Source organism: Orcinus orca, chromosome 13 (genome assembly GCF_937001465.1).
Source record: "Orcinus orca chromosome 13, mOrcOrc1.1, whole genome shotgun sequence".
NCBI classification, from domain to species: Eukaryota; Metazoa; Chordata; class Mammalia; order Artiodactyla; family Delphinidae; genus Orcinus; species Orcinus orca.
In genome coordinates this window covers 31,331,250-31,351,060 of record NC_064571.1, presented here as the reverse complement: position 1 = coordinate 31,351,060, position 19,811 = coordinate 31,331,250, and the positions used below count along the sequence as shown (strand labels likewise).

General features: G+C 36.1%; 1 protein-coding gene across 9 annotated transcripts in view; it reads left to right on the top strand.

The window, feature by feature from the left end:
• Window positions 1-16,537, top strand: part of ZNF638 (zinc finger protein 638) — an 84,145-nt gene extending 67,608 nt beyond the window's left edge. For 7 of the 9 annotated variants that reach the window (XM_033400453.2, XM_033400454.2, XM_033400452.2 and 4 more), the window contains 8 exons: window positions 1,070-1,107; window positions 5,783-7,007; window positions 7,598-7,663; window positions 9,527-10,481; window positions 11,295-11,399; window positions 13,753-13,854; window positions 14,596-14,714; window positions 16,219-16,537. In XM_033400453.2, the coding sequence (XP_033256344.1) occupies window positions 1,070-1,107; window positions 5,783-7,007; window positions 7,598-7,663; window positions 9,527-10,481; window positions 11,295-11,399; window positions 13,753-13,854; window positions 14,596-14,714; window positions 16,219-16,284 (2,676 nt within the window). In that variant the 3' untranslated portion in view covers window positions 16,285-16,537. Of the gene's footprint in view, window positions 1-1,069; window positions 1,108-5,782; window positions 7,008-7,597; window positions 7,664-9,526; window positions 10,482-11,294; window positions 11,400-13,752; window positions 13,855-14,595; window positions 14,715-15,951; window positions 16,175-16,218 lie in introns of those variants that run through there. The other 2 variants (XM_033400456.2, XM_033400458.2) reach the window with 2 other exon arrangements.
• The last annotated feature ends 3,274 nt before the right edge of the window (window positions 16,538-19,811 follow it).

Here is a 19,811-nt window from a genome sequence, read left to right as displayed (position 1 = left end):
CAGTTTTGTATCCTTAATTTGTTCTCTCTTGTGCATTTGTTTTTCTCTTCTATTAATTTATGAATAAAGAAGCAAGTTAGCTAATACAGGTATCTGGTATAGATTTTCTCTACTATCATATAGGTTGGTTTCGGTTTCAGTTTCCTCTAACAAGTTTCTCCCGTGAATGAGAAGACCGCTTGTAAGCACTGTGGATGGGACTTATCAACTGCCATCTTTAATTTTCTTTACATACCATTACAGTGTAGACTGGATACCTTATCAGATACCCTAGTAAAGAAGGTCTTTACTCTGGGACTCCAGCACCCCACCGGGAACCTCTCTAGAAATATTATTCAGTTTCTATACAATATAATTCTCGGCTTTTAATCTGAGAAAATCTAGAGAAAGATAATTCTCAACTCAGCACACGATTCCCCACAGAAAAAGCCTTCAGCTAGTATATGTAAGTTCTAAAGGGCAGATATTTTTGCTGTTTGTCCAGTGATGTATCCTAAGTACCTGGATCAGTGCTTGGTACATAAGCACTGAATTTTAATTCCTCCTTTCATTTTGGGCCCCAGGACATTGCTTTCTTGGTGGTTCAGGTTCATGTTTAAAAGGATTATTGTTAAATTTTGTCCAGCACTTCTATGTGTTTTGAGTAGAAAGCTTTCTAAGTCAACTAGTCTGTCATAAATAGAAGTCTTTTAAAATAATAATTGCACAAAAAATATGTTGATATTTCAGGTTGATTGTTTTTATTCTTAGCAAAAGGTGGTATTTCCAGGCTTTTAAAGTTAAAATTTTCTTATTTATTATAAACATTATGGAAACTTATTTTTCTCATTAATTTCTGTGTGTCATTTATTCTGTATAATCTTATTTAGAGATCTTTATCTAAAAATGGGAAAAAAATTCTAGAAGCTGATGGTTATGTGGACACTGAAAACTATCTGTTTTGATATATTTTTAAGGTATGGGTTTTTTTTTTAGCTTAGATTTTAAGAACTGAAAACACTGCATTGATGAGTTAAATATTTTAAATCCAGTAGAATAACCTCTAATAAAATGTGGAATTATATTACAGGCTGAAGCTGAGAAAGACCCAGAACTAGGGAAAAAAAGGTATGTTGCTTTAAGTTTGCTAACAGTTTTTATAGTACGTAGTTAATTACTGAATATTATTTCTGTATTTTATGGTAGTTGTTCACTAGTAACAAAAAGTTTGTATCTTTTATGAGTGTTATGAAGGTGTTTTTTGTTTTGGGGTTTTTGGAGGGCTCTGTTTGACCTAGGGGCTTTTTTTGTTATTATTTTTGGTCTCTTTCAGATATTTACTGATTTTTTTTTTTTAGGAGAAGTGAATGTATACACACAGTTTGAATTAAATATATAAATTTGCCTTCTTTATGAAATGTTTTGCTAAGACTCTTGAACAGCTCAACTCTGTTATCAGTATTATATTCTTGTTAGATTTTTCTATTCCAAAATAGGCACAGTGTAAATTTTAAGTTTGTATAATCCTTTTAAATTTTCATTGAGTTTTTAAAACCAGAAAGATAATATTTAGTGTGTATTTTGGTATAAAACAAAATAATATGTACACTGCTTTATATTTTCAGAGGTTGAAAGGTTGTTCTTCAGAGTCTATACAAACTGGTAACTCACAACTTTTTTTGACCACATACAGTATATCCTGTTCGTAGTGACTTCCTCATCCTGATGAATACCACACTTATCACCACCCTTGTCCCACCAATGAATAACCTCCCTTTTACTGTTCTTCATTGGGAATCACTGATAGAGAATTCTTTCTCTCTTTCATACTAAGTGGTTTACCCTTATTTCTTAGTCAGTGGAGTAAGAGCTTATCAGTTTGAAAGAGGAGTTTGAGTGTTTAAATATGGAAAGTTTATTTTATTTGATACACTGCCTAATTATAAGATGCCTGAAAAACAGGATGTCTTATAGATTTTTCTTCTCAGTAATTAATTTTTATAAAATGAGACTTTTAAATGATAAAGATGATTATGAGTACATTAAAATATATCGGTAACTTTAAGCAATAGGTTGGCTATATGTATCCACACAGACTTTTTTTTTTTTTTTTTTTTGCGGTACACAGGCCTCTCACTGTTGTGGCCTCTCCCGTTGCGGAGCACAGGCTCCGGACGCGCAGGCTCAGCGGCCATGGCTCACGGGCCCGGCCCAGCCGCTCCGCTCCGCGGCATGTGGGATCTTCCCAGACCGGGGCATGAACCCATGTCCCCTGCATCGGTAGGCGGACTCTCAACCACTGTGCCACCAGGGAAGCCCCGCACACAGACTTTTTTAAGTTGCACATCAGCATACCAATTATATTTACATGCCTAAGAAGTAATAACAGCAAGCAGTGTTTGCTACAAAAGCCCGCAAAGGGCTGAATAAGTAACAGTGCTGCATGTAGTAGTATAGATAGACCTGCAGTTTGCCTGTAGTAACTCTGGCTGGTAATTAAGCAGGCTCTTCCAAAAATCCATTTTATATGTTTCATTTGACAGTTTCTTTCACGGCCAAAAGAATAGTTATTGTGTGCGTTTGGTCATTTTCTCTTTCATTGTTTTCACTTATCTTTTAAAATCAGATATGTCTTAATGAATTTACAAGTAGTTGTCTAATCTTATTAATTTTTAAAGTTCTAGCACTAATAATTTCTTAATTCCCACTTTGCAGTTTTTTTCTGACTTGTATGACATTAGAGAAAAAAGACATGGGATGTGGCTGAATACGTCACATTTCTTTATTAGAGTAAGCTGATCCTGAGAAAATACTGGTCCTTGTTTTTTTTTTTTAAGCACTTGTGGATGCTAATTCGTTAACATGATCCTCTTGTTTATAGTTAATGTAGAGTATTTGTTTCCTTTTTAAAAGAAATCTCACATGGATATATTAATAATTTAATAAAATTCCACATTTTCCCTGTTTTAACCAACCCCATGTGAACATTATTTATTTATCATATGATTAAGGCTCCAAATAAGGGTGCAAGAGGAAATGTTCACCAGTTCATTAATAATGTTGGGCAGTAGTACTCAGTGGCCCTCTGAAATAAATACTGATCTTCAGTGTTATGTCTCAGTCTAAAGTTTCTTAGAAAGTGTATGGTATGGTGTTAACCTTTGTTCTCATGGCCAGCTTTTACTATATACCTTCTCTGAAGATTTTGAAACCCTGGTTTTATGGAGGGGTGGGGTAGGACAGGGGAGTGGGAAATTAGATACCCCTATCCTGAACCCAGCCTTCCTGGAATCCTTTTTCGGTCCAGTTTCCAGAATATGATTTTGTTTTCTTTGTTCTTTTAAAAGACTGTTTTTTATATTCTGGTGTTAATAATTTCATTTATTTGACATCTCAAACTGACTTTCCAAGCTAACTTGATGAACACGGAAGGTTTTTACCATATCAGCCAGAAAACTAGGTACTAAGTTTTGGAAAATAAATCCTATGAAGAAAGCACTATAATTTTAAAAGACTGGCACACAAGAACAAATATGGAATTAAACCATTTTCCTAAGTAGGTTCATGCTGTCTGTTTCAAGTGTGAAACTGCATAGTGATTCATTTTATATAAAAGATAACAGCTTTTTAAATTTACTGACAAACTTTAAATGTGGTAAAGGGGGAGGACTTGCTATATCCTAGAGCCAGGAATCAAAATCTCCATTGTTCTCCTTCTAAAGCCCAGTAAATTGGTGTTTTTGTATAGCTCTAGTTTGTAAAGCCTTTAGGGTTAATATGCAGTTCTGTACTGAGGCAGGAGTTTGAATTTAATGTTCATTATTGGAAATGAGTCTTGTAACTTAAAAATGAAAGCTTATTTCTTGAGAAATAATATTTACATAACTGCTTTAACTGAATATCACAACTTTTTCTTTGTCATACTTGTACTTGGCTGCAAGTTTTTTTTTTTACTTTTCCTAAGAATTTGGAACACCAAAAATCAGCCATTGGTTTTTTTTGTTTGTTTGTTTGCGGTACACGGGCCTCTCACTGTTGTGGCCTCTCCCGTTGTGGAGCACAGGCTCCAGACACGCAGGCCCAGCGGCCATGGCTCACGGGCCCAGCCGCTCTGCGGCATGTGGGATCTTCCTGGACCGGGGCACGAACCCGTGTCCCCTGCATCGGCAGGCGGACCCTCAACCACTGTGCCACCAGGGAAGCCCCCATTGGTATTTTTTAATAGAAGGGATGTGAATCATTTCAAGTACAAACCTTTAAACCCTTTCAGCATACAAAGGATAGCTTATACAGTTGACTAGAATATTATTTGATAAAGGTCTATGGTTACTGACTTTTTAACTTAAATAAATTCCTCAAACTCTTTGCCTTAATGGCTTTTCTTTAAGAGGTGTTTCTCTGATCTCTTAGAAAAGTTTTCTCCTCTGGAAGTTTAAACTTACCATCATTGGAGGAGGGAGGAATAGTTTATTGGCTCATATGATTAGACCCTGATGTGGTAGCACTTTTTCCAAACTTCTGAAATATTATTAATGTCTCAGGACACGGACACCATCTTGCAGTAACTAAAGAGTATATAGCCACCCTTTGAGAAGCATATCAAAAGGGATGTCTCATCCCCTCCTTCCTTGAAGAGTAGGAGGAAAAAGTCAACACTGAGATATTGATATGGCAGGATCACTTTCTGGAGTCTTTTTCCAAGCTGTACCTTCTAATGTAATTAAGCAGATGTATTTGTTAAACATTATTGTGTTGACAGCGTGCTGGATGTGTCTTCAGAAGCTAAGATTTTCCTTATTACTATTCAGGATAATCTCTTATCTATGGAGCATTAATATAAAAACAGTTTATTCTGTCTCAGTGAAAATAGTTGTATCGCACACTTTTATTTTTATGTTGGATTTGGGAGGACCTTGATGAATTAGATCAGTTGCATGTATTTGCCATGTATTTCCTCCATTTCTTCTAAATAATTTTACTTAAAATTTTAAGCTATGTATTAGAATCTTAAATTAGTCTCTGTAACTGGAAGGATTTCTTTTAACAAATTTCTTCTTGTGATATAGCCAAAGGCACATACTTTATAATAAGAATACGTGTTTATGTTAAGGTGATTGTATCAGCTTTGCCTCTAACTTTAAATCTCCAACAGAGTATTTAAAAGACATTTCCAAAGAAAGTTTTCTTTTAAGTATTACTAATAAATGCAGTTCTTGGGAAATTGAAAACAAATCTGTTTCACATCCAAAAGAAAGAGGTGACGTGGTTAAGATAACTGTGGCCTATCAGTTTCTATTCCTTTTAGGTAAGGCTCACTTATAAAATTGTAAATTTTAATGCAAGGATCATTAGTTTCACGAACCATAAACATATTTTATTATTTCAGTTACCACTGTTGGGGAGATAGGACCTAATAATAATTTGAGATGTCTCAAATTCACATTCAGCCTTCTGGTCTCAGGGGCAACTTGACACAGAAGGAAAAAAAAAATGATTATACCTTATATGAGTAAAATGATTGTATCAATGGTCATAATATTGCCATAATTTCCTTTGAACTAAAAAGAAATCTTTAGTGCAATGGAGGATCTTTTTAAAATTTTATGTTATTTGTATATTTACATCAAAACTTCTTAACCATTATAATGCTGATTGACTGGATTTCCCAATGCTTATTGCTCTTGTATCAGGAAGTCTTAACAATTAGCATCGACAGGACTATTTATGATGGTTGAATTCTCATCATAGTTTGATTTTTGTTTGTGTTTTTGTTTGTGTTCTTTTTGTTTTTAAATACTTTTAGCCCTGACTTGAAAAACCGTCCAGTTGATGAAAGTGAGGTGCAAAGAGCAGCTGATAGTCCCTCTGTTAAACCTAGTGAAGTTGAAGAAGAATCTATTCCCAGCATTCAAATAGAAACTTTTATACAACAGGAAGAGCCTTGTGAGGAAGAACCAGAAAAAGCCCTATGTGTCTCTGACTTTGCTATTGAAACATTTGAAGTTGAAACTCAGGGAGAGGAGGTCAAAGTGGAAATTCCTCTTGTAGCATCCACTCCAGCCAGTATTGACTTATTCACTGAAAATGGAGAGCAGTCTGTTTTAAATCAGCAGGTGTATGCCAGTGACTTTGAGAAGGAAGAGGCAGAAATTATTAACCCTGAAACAGAATTATCATCATCTGATAGTGCATTTATAGAAGAAAGGAACATCAAAGGAATTCTAGAAGACTCTCCATCTGAAGCAGAAGATTTCTTTTCTAAGATTACACAGTCTATGATAGAAGCTGTAGCTGAAGTAGACAAACATGAAACTGTTTCAGAAATAGTACCATCTACTTGTGTTGTGGCCTTAGTACCTGGAATTTCCACTGGGGATGAGCAGGCAGTGAGCACAAAGGGAATTTCTGCAAAAAGTAATATGGATGAAAAGGAGGAGAATGAATTAAATACCAAGGAAACCAGAATGGATCTGCAAATACGAATGGAGAAGGCTGAAAAGAATGATGATAAGATGGTTGCAGAGAAGTTGGAAAAGATTGTGGCTGCAATGAAAGAAAAGCCTGCAGAAAACTCAGTGACCAAGGCATGCCCAAATAAAGGAGTGGTTCAGGCCAATAAGTCTGATGAAACTAGTAAAATTAGTATGCTGCCTGCATCAAATGCATCTAGCAGTAAATCAGGCATCAAGGCTGGTATGGTCTCTTCTCTAAAGGCAAAAGCTACAGCTTCAAAATCTGAAAACCAGAAAAGTTTTCTAAAATCTGTACTCAGAGATCAAATAAATGCTGAAAAGAAACTTTCAGCCAAGGAATTGGGTCTCCTTAAACCTACAAGTGCCAGATCAGGCTTGGCTGAAAACAGCAGTAAATTGAAACCCACTCAGAGCAGTGTCACCAGAGGAGGCAGTGGAAGGATCTCAGCCCTGCAAGGCAAAGATTCTAAACTGGATTACAGGGATATTACGAAACAGTCTCAGGAAACAGAGGCTAAACCTTCTGCCATGAAACGGGATGACAGCAACAATAAGGTGAGGAGGGTAGGAAGAATGTTCAGAGAATCTATGAAGTGATTATCTCTGTTGTAGCTAAGGAGTAGGAGATGTAATCTTGTTTTATGCTTTCATCTCCTCACTCCCTTTGCCCCCAAGCTCCCTTTTCCCTTTCTTAAATGACTCCATTGATTTAAGCCAGTAGACACTTAGAATAATAAGCTCAAGTCTATAATTTATTAACAGGTGTGAAAGCATTATTTGGATAAAGTGTGGTCAGAAATAAAACTTTGTATTTAAAAAAAAATATATTCTGCATTGAATCTCCTGAGGTGATTTAGCACTCTGCTCCTGAAGTGGGAAACAGTTTTCTCTGTTAAATTGAAGCTCCCTTTATCAGCTTACTGATGGCCCAACTTAGACAGTAAAACTGAATTTAACTACAGCTTACGGAGATGATGCCTATACTGTTAAATGATTGTTGACTTAGCTTGGTATACCTGTTAAATATTTGTATAATTGAATGTGTTTGGGTAGTATTTGCTGTTTGAATTCTTTTTGTGTTTTAAAGAACATTAATAACCTAGTTGTAAATTCTGTTTTTCTGTATTTCTTATTTAATATTTCAGACTTTGACTGGGCAAAACACTAAGACTTCTAAAAGCACCACTGGTAGAAGTTCCAAACCCAAAGAGGTAAGAAACAATCTACTAACACAGACCCATCTATTCCATCATTCCATAAAAGAGTTCGTCCACCTTGTAACTTGTGTCTCTCCTGTAATAATTAGTTTGATATAGAGCAAGGGACAGGAATGAGATAGTATATTTTTGACCCCACCACCAGTTCGTTTTCTGACCTTGAGCTAGGCTAAATAGTTTGTTCTTGGTGTGGGGCAAAAAGTTACACAGGGATGGAAAGGGGATTAGAGTAGGAAGACACATCCAGTCTCACATCAGTAGGAATGGGTTGTAACACAGAATAAAATCATCTATGTAAAGGAGGTTGACATTTGACTTGAGTCCTCTCCATTTTGTTATCCTTTTGGTATGGCTCAATTTATCCTAACTAGATGGGCTTTAAGATTTACTTTCTTGGTACTGACTTCTGCTGCCAAATAAACATGTTACAATATATTTGGCTGTTTGGTATTTTAGATTTCTGTTATTCATAGAATATTTTTTCAGTTATTTTACTTTTTTCCCCTGGTAGGGCATAAATTTGGGTCTGTTTTATTAGGGCAAGGAGAAATGTTAGTAGTTTAAGAAGCAGAAGTAAGGATTATGGTTCTTCCATGGCTTAATAAATTGATAGTACAGTTGCTTACAGATTCCCCCTCCTGCCCTAAATTTACTGGGTATGTATTGTAATGCCATTATTATATTTACTAGTAATTGACCATTGATAGTGTACTAAATGTGTAGGAGGCCTGCCAGGAATTTATTTTCTTTAGTAATTGGCACCATTTTTCAAATTACAGATACTATTTTTTTTTCAAGTGCAGTCATATTTGTCATTAAGTCTTAGTAATAAATTTTCCATATAACTTTCTCAAAATATAAATCTTATATAGGCATACCTCAGAGATACTAGAAGTTCTGTTCCAGACCAGAATAGTAAAGTAAATATCTCAATAAAAGTGAGTCACACATATTTTTTGGTTTCCCAGTACATGTAAAAGTTATGTTTATACTATACTGTACTCTATTAAGTGTACGGTAGCATTGTGTCTTTAAAAAAATGTGCATACCTTAATTAAGTACCTTATTGCTAAAAAATGCTAACCATCTTCTGAGTCTTCAGTGAATCATAATCTTTTTGCAGTAGTAACATCAAAGGTCACTGACCAGAGATCACCATAACAAATATAATAATAATGAAGAAGTTTGCATATTGTGAGAATTACTGAAATGTGACACAGAGACATGAAGTTAGCAAGTGCTGTTGGAAAAATGGCGCCATTAGACTTATCACAGGGTTTCCACAAATCTTCAATTTGTAAAAAGTAGTATCTGCAAAGTACAATAAAGCAAAGTGCAATAAAGCAAAATGTGCCTGTATCTTAGTATTACACATCTTAAAATATGTATATAAATTGATTGATGGAACAATCTAGTTAGCTATTAACTTTCTAGTTGCATTTGAGGTGCTTTTAGTAGTCCATGAAGTCTCCAAAACACTTGCTAGATATCATTTAACGTATGGAATAGTAAATTCTTTATATTATATTAATTGTTTGATAAATGCTCTTAATGTAGTATTTTTGTACATCATATTTCCAATTCGCACATCATTTAGGAAATAATTGTAATCTTACTGAAATTAAGTAAAGGTGGAATTAGATTGATATTGTTAGGATTTTACCTTTGGCATTGTTCACTCTTTGGATTTGTTTGTGGGGCTTTGAAAAATAACTAATTTCAGCTTTTGGAAACATCTCTATACTGAAATTCTCACAAATGATAGATATGTCATGCACATTTATTGAGACTGTATGGAATCTAGCCAGTTATCAGTAGTTGTTCACAATTCTGTGAGTTTTTTTACCTTTCCAACAGGAACCCTTATTTCCATTTAATTTGGATGAATTTGTTACTGTGGATGAAGTTATAGAAGAAGTGAATCCTTTTCAAGCCAAGCAGAATCCACTGAAGGGAAAAAGGAAAGAAGCTCTCAAAAATACCCCTTCCTCTGAACTTAACTTGAAGAAGAAGAAGGGGAAAGTCTCTGCTTCTCGTGTTGTTGAGGGAGAATTATCTTTTGTAACATTGGATGAGATTGGGGAAGAAGAAGATGCAGCTACACATATAGCACAAGCTCTAGTCACTGTGGATGAAGTAATTGATGAAGAAGAAATAAATATGGAAGAAATGGTAAAAAATTCAAATTCACTTCTTACATTAGATGAGTTAATTGATCAAGATGATTGCATTTCCCACAGTGAACCTAAAGATGTTACTGTACTGTCAGTGGCTGAAGAACAAGATCTTCTCAAACAGGAACGCTTGGTAACTGTGGATGAAATTGGAGAAGTGGAAGAGCTACCTTTAAATGAGTCAGCAGACATAAGTTTTGCTGCTTTAAATACTAAAGGAGATGAGGAAAATACTGGAAGGGATTCCATTGGGTTCATTTCTTCTCATATGCCTGAAGACCCTTCTGCTTTAGTTACTGTAGATGAAATACAGGATGACAGCAGTGATCTGCATTTAGTGACATTAGATGAAGTAACTGAAGAGGATGAAGACTCTCTGGCAGATTTTAACAACCTTAAAGAAGAGCTTAATTTTGTTACTGTTGATGAAGTTGGAGAGGAGGAAGATGGAGACAATGATTTAAAAGTTGAATTAACACAAAGCAAACATGACCATCCCACCGATAAAAGAGGGGATAGAAAAAAGAGAGCTATGGACACAAAGAAGACAAAACTTGAAGCTTTGTCCCAAGTGGGTCCAGTAAATGAGAATGTTATGGAAGAAGATCTGAAAACCATGATTGAAAGACACTTAGCAGGTAGATATCCAGAAGTGGTAGCTTTTGTTTTATGAGGGGACTACATTAAAAATTTTTTTAAATATATGTTACAGCATTACCAATAATTTCACTGTGTATTGACATAAGAAGCCAACAGATAGTTATGGCCAAGTGATACTTTCCAAAGAAATATGTTCAAGTTTCACAAATTTCTCTTAGTTCAGACCCTACCCCAAGTTACTGTATCTCAAGAAAAGATAACAAAGCCAGAAAGCAAACTAAAATACCCAGATTAGAATTGGAATGAAAATGATATGTTTGTATTTTTGAGAAAATACAGCTTTTGATAAGTAGAAGGCTGTTTATACCAGCCTGCCTCCTAGTTTTTGCTTAGACTTAGGATTTGGGAAAATTTGTGAAGGTACCATTTCACTTTTAAGTAATATTTTGATGGTATAGAATAATAGGTCAGCTCACTTTCAGTACTTTAGGGAGATCAAAATAATTTCAAATACAAAAATCTTGAAAGATTTAACCAAACTAAGAATAAAAAATACTAGCAAGGTCCCACAGTCTTGAACAAAATAGAAAAATGTGTGTAGGCTCCTTGAGAAAAGCAGGTGGGAAGGTGGAGTTTTGATCAGGATAAGTGGGAAAATAAAAGGAGAATGCTTAGACTAGTGCTGAATTTTTAAAAACAGAATTCTTCTATTTTATATTAGAAATAGGTTTCCTTCCCAAATTTGAGTAATATCTATCTTGTTTGCAAAAAAGGTGTTAAAGTTGTTATTCAGAGTTAAAAGCAATTTAAACACTGTTACTGTAGCAATAAATTAGACTTTCTCTTTAAAGCTAAAGTGCCAGCCAAGAGAGTTAGAATTGGGAAAACGCCACCATCAGAAAAAGCTGTTACGGCAGAACCAGCAAAAGATGAAGAGGCCTTCCAAATTAGTGAAGGTAAAGCAGGATCGATAGAAGTGGGGGAGAGTAACACAATATGAGGAGGTGGTTAAAGTTCCAAAGATCTACTGTCTAAGAAGAAAAGTAGAAAAAGAGTCAACAGAGCAGGGATGGGAGTTGAGGGAGTGAGGGAAGGCAGCCCATTAATGATTAGATCTGGATAAAGATTTTTATCTTTGCAATTATAGAGATAATGGAACATAATGGAATGGGATAATAGAGAATAATATGTGATCCTATTATAATAGAATGTGACAAATTTCGTGGAAATGATCTGTGAAAGGTTATTCTGACCATGTTGCAGCATCAAGTAAAAATTATTTATTAACTAGCTTTAATTTGCGTACCAGGTCCCTTGCTTTGTGGATGCTGCCAAGCAGGCAGCCATGAGTTAAATAAGATGTCTTAATAACATTAATACAGTTTATGTTGAAAGAAATAGGGAACAGTGTCTAGAATACTGCAGTTACTTAACAAGTATTTGTCATTGTGTCCATATATTCATAGCAAAATCCTAAATCCCTAGTACCATTCTCCTTCAAAACAGCACCCTCATTGCCCTCCTGCTTTTGTATCCTATGTTCTCTAAGGAAAAACTACCACCTGTGATTCAGTGGAATCTCATTGACCTAGCTCTCAGCTGGGTCCTCAGTGCTGCTCCACAGTTTATTTAGGCCTCCTTCCTTTCCCATTTCCTAACCAGGTGTAATAAAAACCTAAAACCCTTCTGCTTGTTGTCATACTGGATTAAGTTTTTTTCTTCTTAATTTAGTCTTATTTGACTTCTCTGCATCATTTGTTACTGTTGATTATGTACTCTTTCTTGATGCTCTCTCCCTTGGCTAAGTGGGTACTCCTCCTTTGTTTATTGTTCTCCATTAACCTCTCCTTGATACCAAGCCATAGTCAATGGTTTTACTAACTGACAAATGCTTCTAGCATAATTTCATGAGGGCTTTCCCCCCTCGGGATTTCTGTTGTGATAGGGCAACTTCAGCTACCAGCTTGCTTAGAACTGCCTCATCTCAACAGAAGAACAGAAAAAGAATCATTTCTTTACTGCTTTTGTAACCATTTATTTTCATTAATAGACAATATATTTGATGAAAGAACCTAGCTTAAGAAAAAGTCATTTTTTAAATAATTTTAAACTTAAAATATTTGTTTTAATCTCTTAATTATGTAATTATATATAATATGTATTATTGTTGTTGTTATTATTAGATAAAGGTGCCTTTGGCGTGGTAGCAGCAAATGTGTTTGAGAAAGTATTACTCTGTTGACGGTTGTAGCAAGACACTGGAGGCTGTTTTAAGCATCAAGTCAAGAAAAGCGAGACAGCCTTTTTAATCGACTCTTTGGGACTTGATGACTGGTAGAATGCAAGGAGTAAGAGAACAGTAAATAACGATTTCATAGTTTCTAACCATCCCCTCAGATTAGGGAAAGAGTAGCCCAGTTACATGGGGAGAGCACTGAACTTGAAGTCACAAGTCTCTGTCACTTACTGGCTATGCATCCTTGGACATAATCAGTTTCTTACCTCTTTTGGTTTTTTTTTCTCCATCTGTGAAGAAATAGGGATAATAATGATTTGACCTGCCTGTCTCACACGAGATAAAAGCTAAATGAATGATATGTATGTGAGAGAGATTTGTCCGGTGCTTTACAACAGTTAGGTATTTCAGCTGCTGAGGGTAACCAGAATTGCTTGGAACCAGTTTTTGTTTTTGTCTTCCCCCGAGATCCTGTTAGGCATTTTGCTGATAACATTGAGTGCTTCTTACATGTTAATTCACCTTGCTGAGTTTGAATGTTTGTAGTTTCACTTGTGATTCAGTCTAACAAGGGTCTTAGTCCATCAGTTTAGGCTTTGTTTTTCTTGGTTGGAAGGGTTTCAATACAGGACCGCAGAATTATTCTCTGCTCGTGTCCTTTTCTCCTCGATCCACACTCATCTCCCACCCCAGCACTTTTTCATACACACGTTAACTCTTGCCAGTAATATAGAACTTGAAGTTCTTCCATTACCTTTAAAATTTTTCCTGAACAATGTGTAAATAAAATATGCTGCTAAGCTTTAGTCCCATATCCTTGAATCTATTTAATAAGGTTGAACAGATTTACCCATTTATTCCTTATATAAAGACTCTTGGAAGAATAGTCGGGTGGGATTAACCAAGAAAGGTTTACTTAGAGAGATGATCCATAAATTAATCTTTTTTTTCATAGATTAATCTTTGAAGGCAGAGATTATCTGATGTCAGCTTCAGATAACATCACTTAGTATAAAATCTATAAATCTATTTTGAATAACTTTTTTTTTCCTTGAAAAATTTAATGACTTTAGTCGATGAAGAATCTGGATTAATGGATTCAGAACCAGAAAGAAAACGCAAGAAGATTGAGGACTCTTCTTTGGGGAAATCAGTGGCACCTGATGTCCCTGAAGGTAAAGTAAAAATGACATTTTTTCCTTATCCATGTGAAATAAAAATTCAGAACCGTAATAAGTGTTCTGTTGTTTAGATGAGTAATGCAATGACCTTGCTTAGATGATTAGAGTGGAAATTAGCAAGCTTTGCACACTGGCATTTCTGAGAACAGTTTATTAAGCTGTGTTTTTACCTGACAAAGATATTTTTATTGCACTCGTGAAGTCTGGGATATGTACTCTCTTTGTTGCTCTGGTAAGAATTGAGTTATACTTGCCCAGGCAGAAATTCCAGTTGAGTAGGACATGATGGAAAAGCTTAGCTAGCAAACTTTGTTCATGGCCAGCTCAGATGAGCTAAGGGGCACCTTATTTGTTTACCCATTGTATTCCTCAAGCAGACAGTTGACTATCATTTTGCCTCTTCTCCCTGTTTTATTTTAACAGTGGATTCCTAAGAGGTTTATTTCAAAGACTGCCAGATTCTTTTCCAGTGAACTGCTATTCTGAAGGAATTCCCTGCCATTCCTGGAGGCTCTGGAATATTACAGAATTTGTTTAAAAATAAAGACTTCGGTTTTGTGATTAGAGGCTTAATTGCTCTTGATCCCTAGATATATAACAGTGTGTATTATGTTTGTACATAAATGTATACTGTGCTTAGTATGTTTATCATGTTCAGATAAATTAACACAGCTCTAGATAAATTATCGTTAATTTTTTTCCTTCCTCTTCCCCCTCTCTCTTCCTGTCCTCTAGATTTAGACTTTCTTGTACCGAAGGCTGGATTCTTCTGTCCAATTTGTTCCCTCTTCTACTCAGGTGAAAAAGCAATGACAAATCACTGCAGGAGTACACGTCATAAGCAAAATACAGAGGTAGATATTTCTTATTTTTAACTCATCAAATCTTCAGGTGGTGGTATTATAGTCAAACTACTGAAGTGTCCACACAAAATGTACATTCTTTCCTTTTGGAAGAACTTTTTAAGGTTTGTTTATTCCTCTTAAGTTCAAAGTACTATTCATGTCCTTCACTGTATCTTGCCAGTAACTCCTAGTTTTTATTCCTTTTCCTCTGGCAGCGTTTGCCAGAGTAGATTTTGTATATCACTAGTCCCATGTGACACTCCATTAAAGTGTGGGAAACTGTATATTCTGATGCCCTCTTGCAGAGTCATGGACACATAACATGTTAAAGTTTCAGACTTGTATAGCCAAAGAATCCACTTAACTTTATTTAATCCATTTCCTCACTACTACCACCCCTGTTTTTAGTTGTACATGGCTTTGGGACACACTTAGATTAGAACTCTAGAGAATCATCATTAGCCATAATTGAAACAGTGGTTCTGATTCCTCCTGAGTGTTTGAGAGTTGCTTTATATATATCCTCTGTATTGAATTTGTGGCACAGACACTCATCTAACATTCATTGAGCTGTTATTTGCTGGAAGCTTATTCAGTCCCCCAATCAATTTTATGAGGTAGATGCTATCAGTTCCAATTTTGAAGATGAGGAAACAGGATTAAAGAGTACCCAATCCCCAAGATCACATAGCTAGTTAGTGGCAGATTTAGGATTTGAACCTACCTTTGTTTTATTCTAAGCTTATGCCCTTAAACATTGTGCTGTGCTACCTATGCTCTTAACATGTCACTTTTCCACTTGAAATCTTCCACTGGCTTCATATTACACTTGGAATAATATGCAAACTTCTTATTGTGGGTCTGTAAGGCCCTACATGATCTGAATTTTTTCCTGCTTCTCTGACCTCGCTGTTATTGCTCACTGTGTTTCAGCTTTTTTGGCTCTCTTGTTGTTCGTACATGAAAGGCCCCTTTGCTGCCTTTGCACCTTTATATTGCTGTTCCTTTGCCCTCTCCCAGCCCCCCTTGTATAGCTGGTTCTTCCTCATCTTTTAGGTCTCAACTCAAATAACAGCTTCCCTGAAAGGCCTCTGACAAAGAAAGACCTAGCTAAAGTAGAACACTCCTCCCAACCCAAAAAGCAGTCAATCTCATTTGCTTTACAGTCTTTCTTTCCTTTATAATACTTACCACCACCCCCTAAATTATCTTGTTCATTCTTTTATTGTTTCTCTTCCCCTACTAGAATGTCAGCTCCATGAGGTAAGGGGCCTTATCTATCTTCTTGACCACTGAGTCCCCAAGCATCAAGATAATGCATAAGTATATCATAAATATCAGATGATTCACAAATGGAAGGAAGGAATGTTAATGTAAGGCACTGTGTTTCTAATCTTTATTCTGTAGGATCAAGCTCTTTAAATTATAAATACAGTGAAATATATTAGATACATTTGTAACACAGCAAAGCAACATCTAATAAATATTTTATATTATGAATTGCTTTTAACAGAAGTTCATGGCCAAGCAAAGAAAGGAAAAGGAGCAGAATGAGGCTGAAGAAAGAAGCTCTAGGTGATTGGGGGAAAGGGGAAAAAATTCATTAGAAATTCGTTTAGGGTCCAGTTGATTTGTGTATTTTTGTTATCACTTAATTTGTAATTTTTGTTTCAGAAGCAAATATTCATGTTGTACAAATTTTGATTGCCCTTGATGTAGAGAGACTGAAGGGGAAAGTATGATGGGTTTGATTTTTATATCAAATCATCAGGCATGGAGAAATATCTTTTAGAAGTGTTAAAATAAATGTTCCTACTGTATATTTAAAATACCATGTTGTGTTTGTGGCTGATTTATTAAAGACTTGCTGGCCTCTGCAGACAGGCTTCTCTACAACCACTGAGACTTGGGATGTTTGGTGATTCTTCTTGTGTTACTGGAAATCATAGGCGTGACAGTGTTTGACTTTGCTTCAACTGGTACAGGTCAAAGATTTCTTAAAACTCTCAATTTTTCTGGGTAAAATTCAATTACAGCATGTTTGGCTCAGGTAGGTTTGAGTAAAACCTTGCTTGACTTTTTTAATGGCTTAGAAAGACATTTTTTCTGCGTCTGGTAACATCTGCTATTTTTGCCAGGACCCATTTAAGGTAGCTCCTAGCAAGTCATTTAATATTAACTTGAAACTACAAAGACAAAGTAGCCTTTACTTTCTGTAGGCCACAAGAATTGCTTTTTAAACCACTTGAATTATTATTTAATATGTTTGTGGGGAGTTGTAAAGGTACAAAAAAATAATTCACTGGATTGTTAGGTGCTGGATACAGCCCTGTACTGTAAAGTTTTAGATGAGGCCATGCTTCAGACATAAGCCTACTGACTGAGAATTTTTCGTATCTGATTCTTTATCTCTTTAGATTAGAATGCACCAATTAACAATAGAGGGTGAATGGAGGGAAACAAAAAACAACTACTTTTTTAGATCTCTTACTCCCATCACAGCACAAGAGTTAGCTCACAGTCAGCAAGAGTGGAGTGAAGAACACAACATCTTTTTGTTGTTGCTCACCAAACTCACTGCACACTCAGTTCGCACTTAGCCACAGCCTGAGCAAAATGATAAAATACTACACGCCACAGAGTAAGGAATGGGGTGGGGAGAGGGATGGCTTGTGAATGCCAAGAGTCTGTTGTAATTAAAACCATATATGTGAATGAGGTACTAAGAGGGAGAAGAGCTATTAAAAGGTTGGAGTATAAGGAGCTGGCAAGTTAAGGTGGCAGAGTAGGGAAGTTCCATGATGGTCTGGTGGTTAGGATTTGGCACTTTCACTGCCAAGGCCCGGGTTCAATCCCTCATCTGGGAACTGAGATCCCACAAGCTGTGCAGTGCAGCCCGCCCCCCCCCCCCCAAAAAAAAAAAAAACCACCAGTAGAGTAAATAAGACTCTTAAAGAATCTTTTCCTGGGGCTGCTTCTGAAGCTTTTAAAACCAGAGAAGTTAGGAACTTCTTTAATCTTGCCTGGATCAACCTTGGTGTTTAATCTTAAGAATTTATTTTTATTTATTTTTTTATTTTTGGCCACACCACGTGGCTTGTGGGATCTCAGTTCCCCAACCAGGGATTGAACCCAAACCACGGCAGTGAAAGCACCGAGTCCTAACCACTAGACCACCTGGGAACTCCCTAATCTTAAGAATTTAAATGTGAAACTCTTACTTCCTTCAACTTAGTTATCTGGACATTGGGATTCTAAATTAAAATAAAAGGAACTGCTAAAGCATAAAAGTATAGTAGAGGTGATTTGTGTGTGTTACCCTAGTGACAGATGTTGATGGTTCACTGTATGTAGTAAATAATGTTCCTCTCTGCTGCTGCTTGCACTTAAGACTGGGAATTAGGACTCCAAATACAAAAGATTTTTAGGTTTGTTTTGTTTTGTTTCGTTTTTTTAAATAAACATACCTTTTTTGCATATAATCTTAGAAGTGTTCTAGACTTTTCCAGAAAACCTTGAAATACCTACCTCCCTTTATTCACACTACACATATGGAATGTCATTTACATAGCAGTTTCTGCTTACTAGTTGGTTAAGGTATATAACTGGATTGCAGCTTTTATCGTTTCAGCATAGTTTCTGTCATTATCTAGACACCAAAGCAAGGGAAGGTTGTGTTCTACACCTCCATAAAGGTATTTAGATTCCTTCACCCTTTCTGGCATAGAATGCTGTGGAAGTTTGCCTCTCCAAAACTGCTCCTTCTGAATTCTTTAAAAAGAAAAACAATGTGTTGAGAGTCAGGTTTTAAAACGTTAAATTTTTATTTTAATATTTTATTGTTTGATTGTAGAAAGTATCAAGCATTTGAAAAAGAATAGGGTAATTTATATATACTAATTATCTAGTTTGAGTAATTATCAGTGCAGTTATCAATTTATATATTTACTTTTTTCACTTCTCATTTTTTTTGTTCTTTTTTGTTTTTTGCGGTACGCGGGCCCCTCACTGTTGTGGCCTCTACCGTTGCGGAGCACAGGCTCCGGATGCACAGGCTCAGCGGCCATGGCTCACGGGCCTAGCCGCTCCACGGCATGTGGGATCTTCCGGGACTGGGCCACGAACCTGTGTCCCCTGCATCGGCAGGCGGACTCTCAACCACTGCACCACCAGGGAAGCCCCGTCACTTCTCATATTATTTTAAAGTAAATCTCAGCATGTCATTTTACCCATAAATGTTTCATTATGTATTTCTAAAAGATAAGGATTCTTCTTAAAATAACCAGTAATATCATTAAAAATATTCCTTATTTAGATAAAAATCCAGGGACTTTCCTGGTGGTGCAGTTGTTAAGAATCTGCCTGCCAATGCAGGGTACACGGGTTCAACCAGTGGTCTGGGAAGATCCCACATGCTGCGGAGCAACTAAGCCCTTGCGCTACAACTACTGAGCCCGTGTGCCACAACTACTGATGCCCATGTGCCTAGAGCCCATGCTCTGCAGCAAGAGAAGCCACAACAAATGAGAAGCCTGTGCACCTCAACGAAGAGTAGCCCCTGCTTGTCACGCCACAACTAGAGAAAGCCCGCACCCAGCAACGAAGACCCAGTGCAGCCAAAATAAATAAATAAAAAATAAAAATCCAGTTCAGATTTTCTACTCTCTCATAAATGATTTTTGTTTTCTTTTGCTATGTTTGCATCAAGATCAAAATAAGATCCATACATTGTTGCTGGCTTGGTAGGTCTTTGAAATTATTTTTAATATATAGACTCTCTTCTGGTAATTTATTTAATGAAGAAACGAGATACTCAGTTCTGCAAAGCCATGCTACTCAAAATGAGGTCTTTGGATCTAGCGCCAGTCCACGAACTGTCTGGTACTAGTACAGAAGTTGAAAGTGTTTAGAAACTTTATCGCCGTTTGACAGAGACTTCGTCTGTTTGTTGAATCTAATAATTTTAAAAATTGGGCTTGCATGTTTTTGCATTTTTTGTTTTTTAAAATATATTTACAAGTATTAGTCTGTGATAGATTGGAAATTAGGGGGTGAAAAATAAACTGATCCATCACATAGTTTGAGAAGCACTGCTGAAGGGTTTCA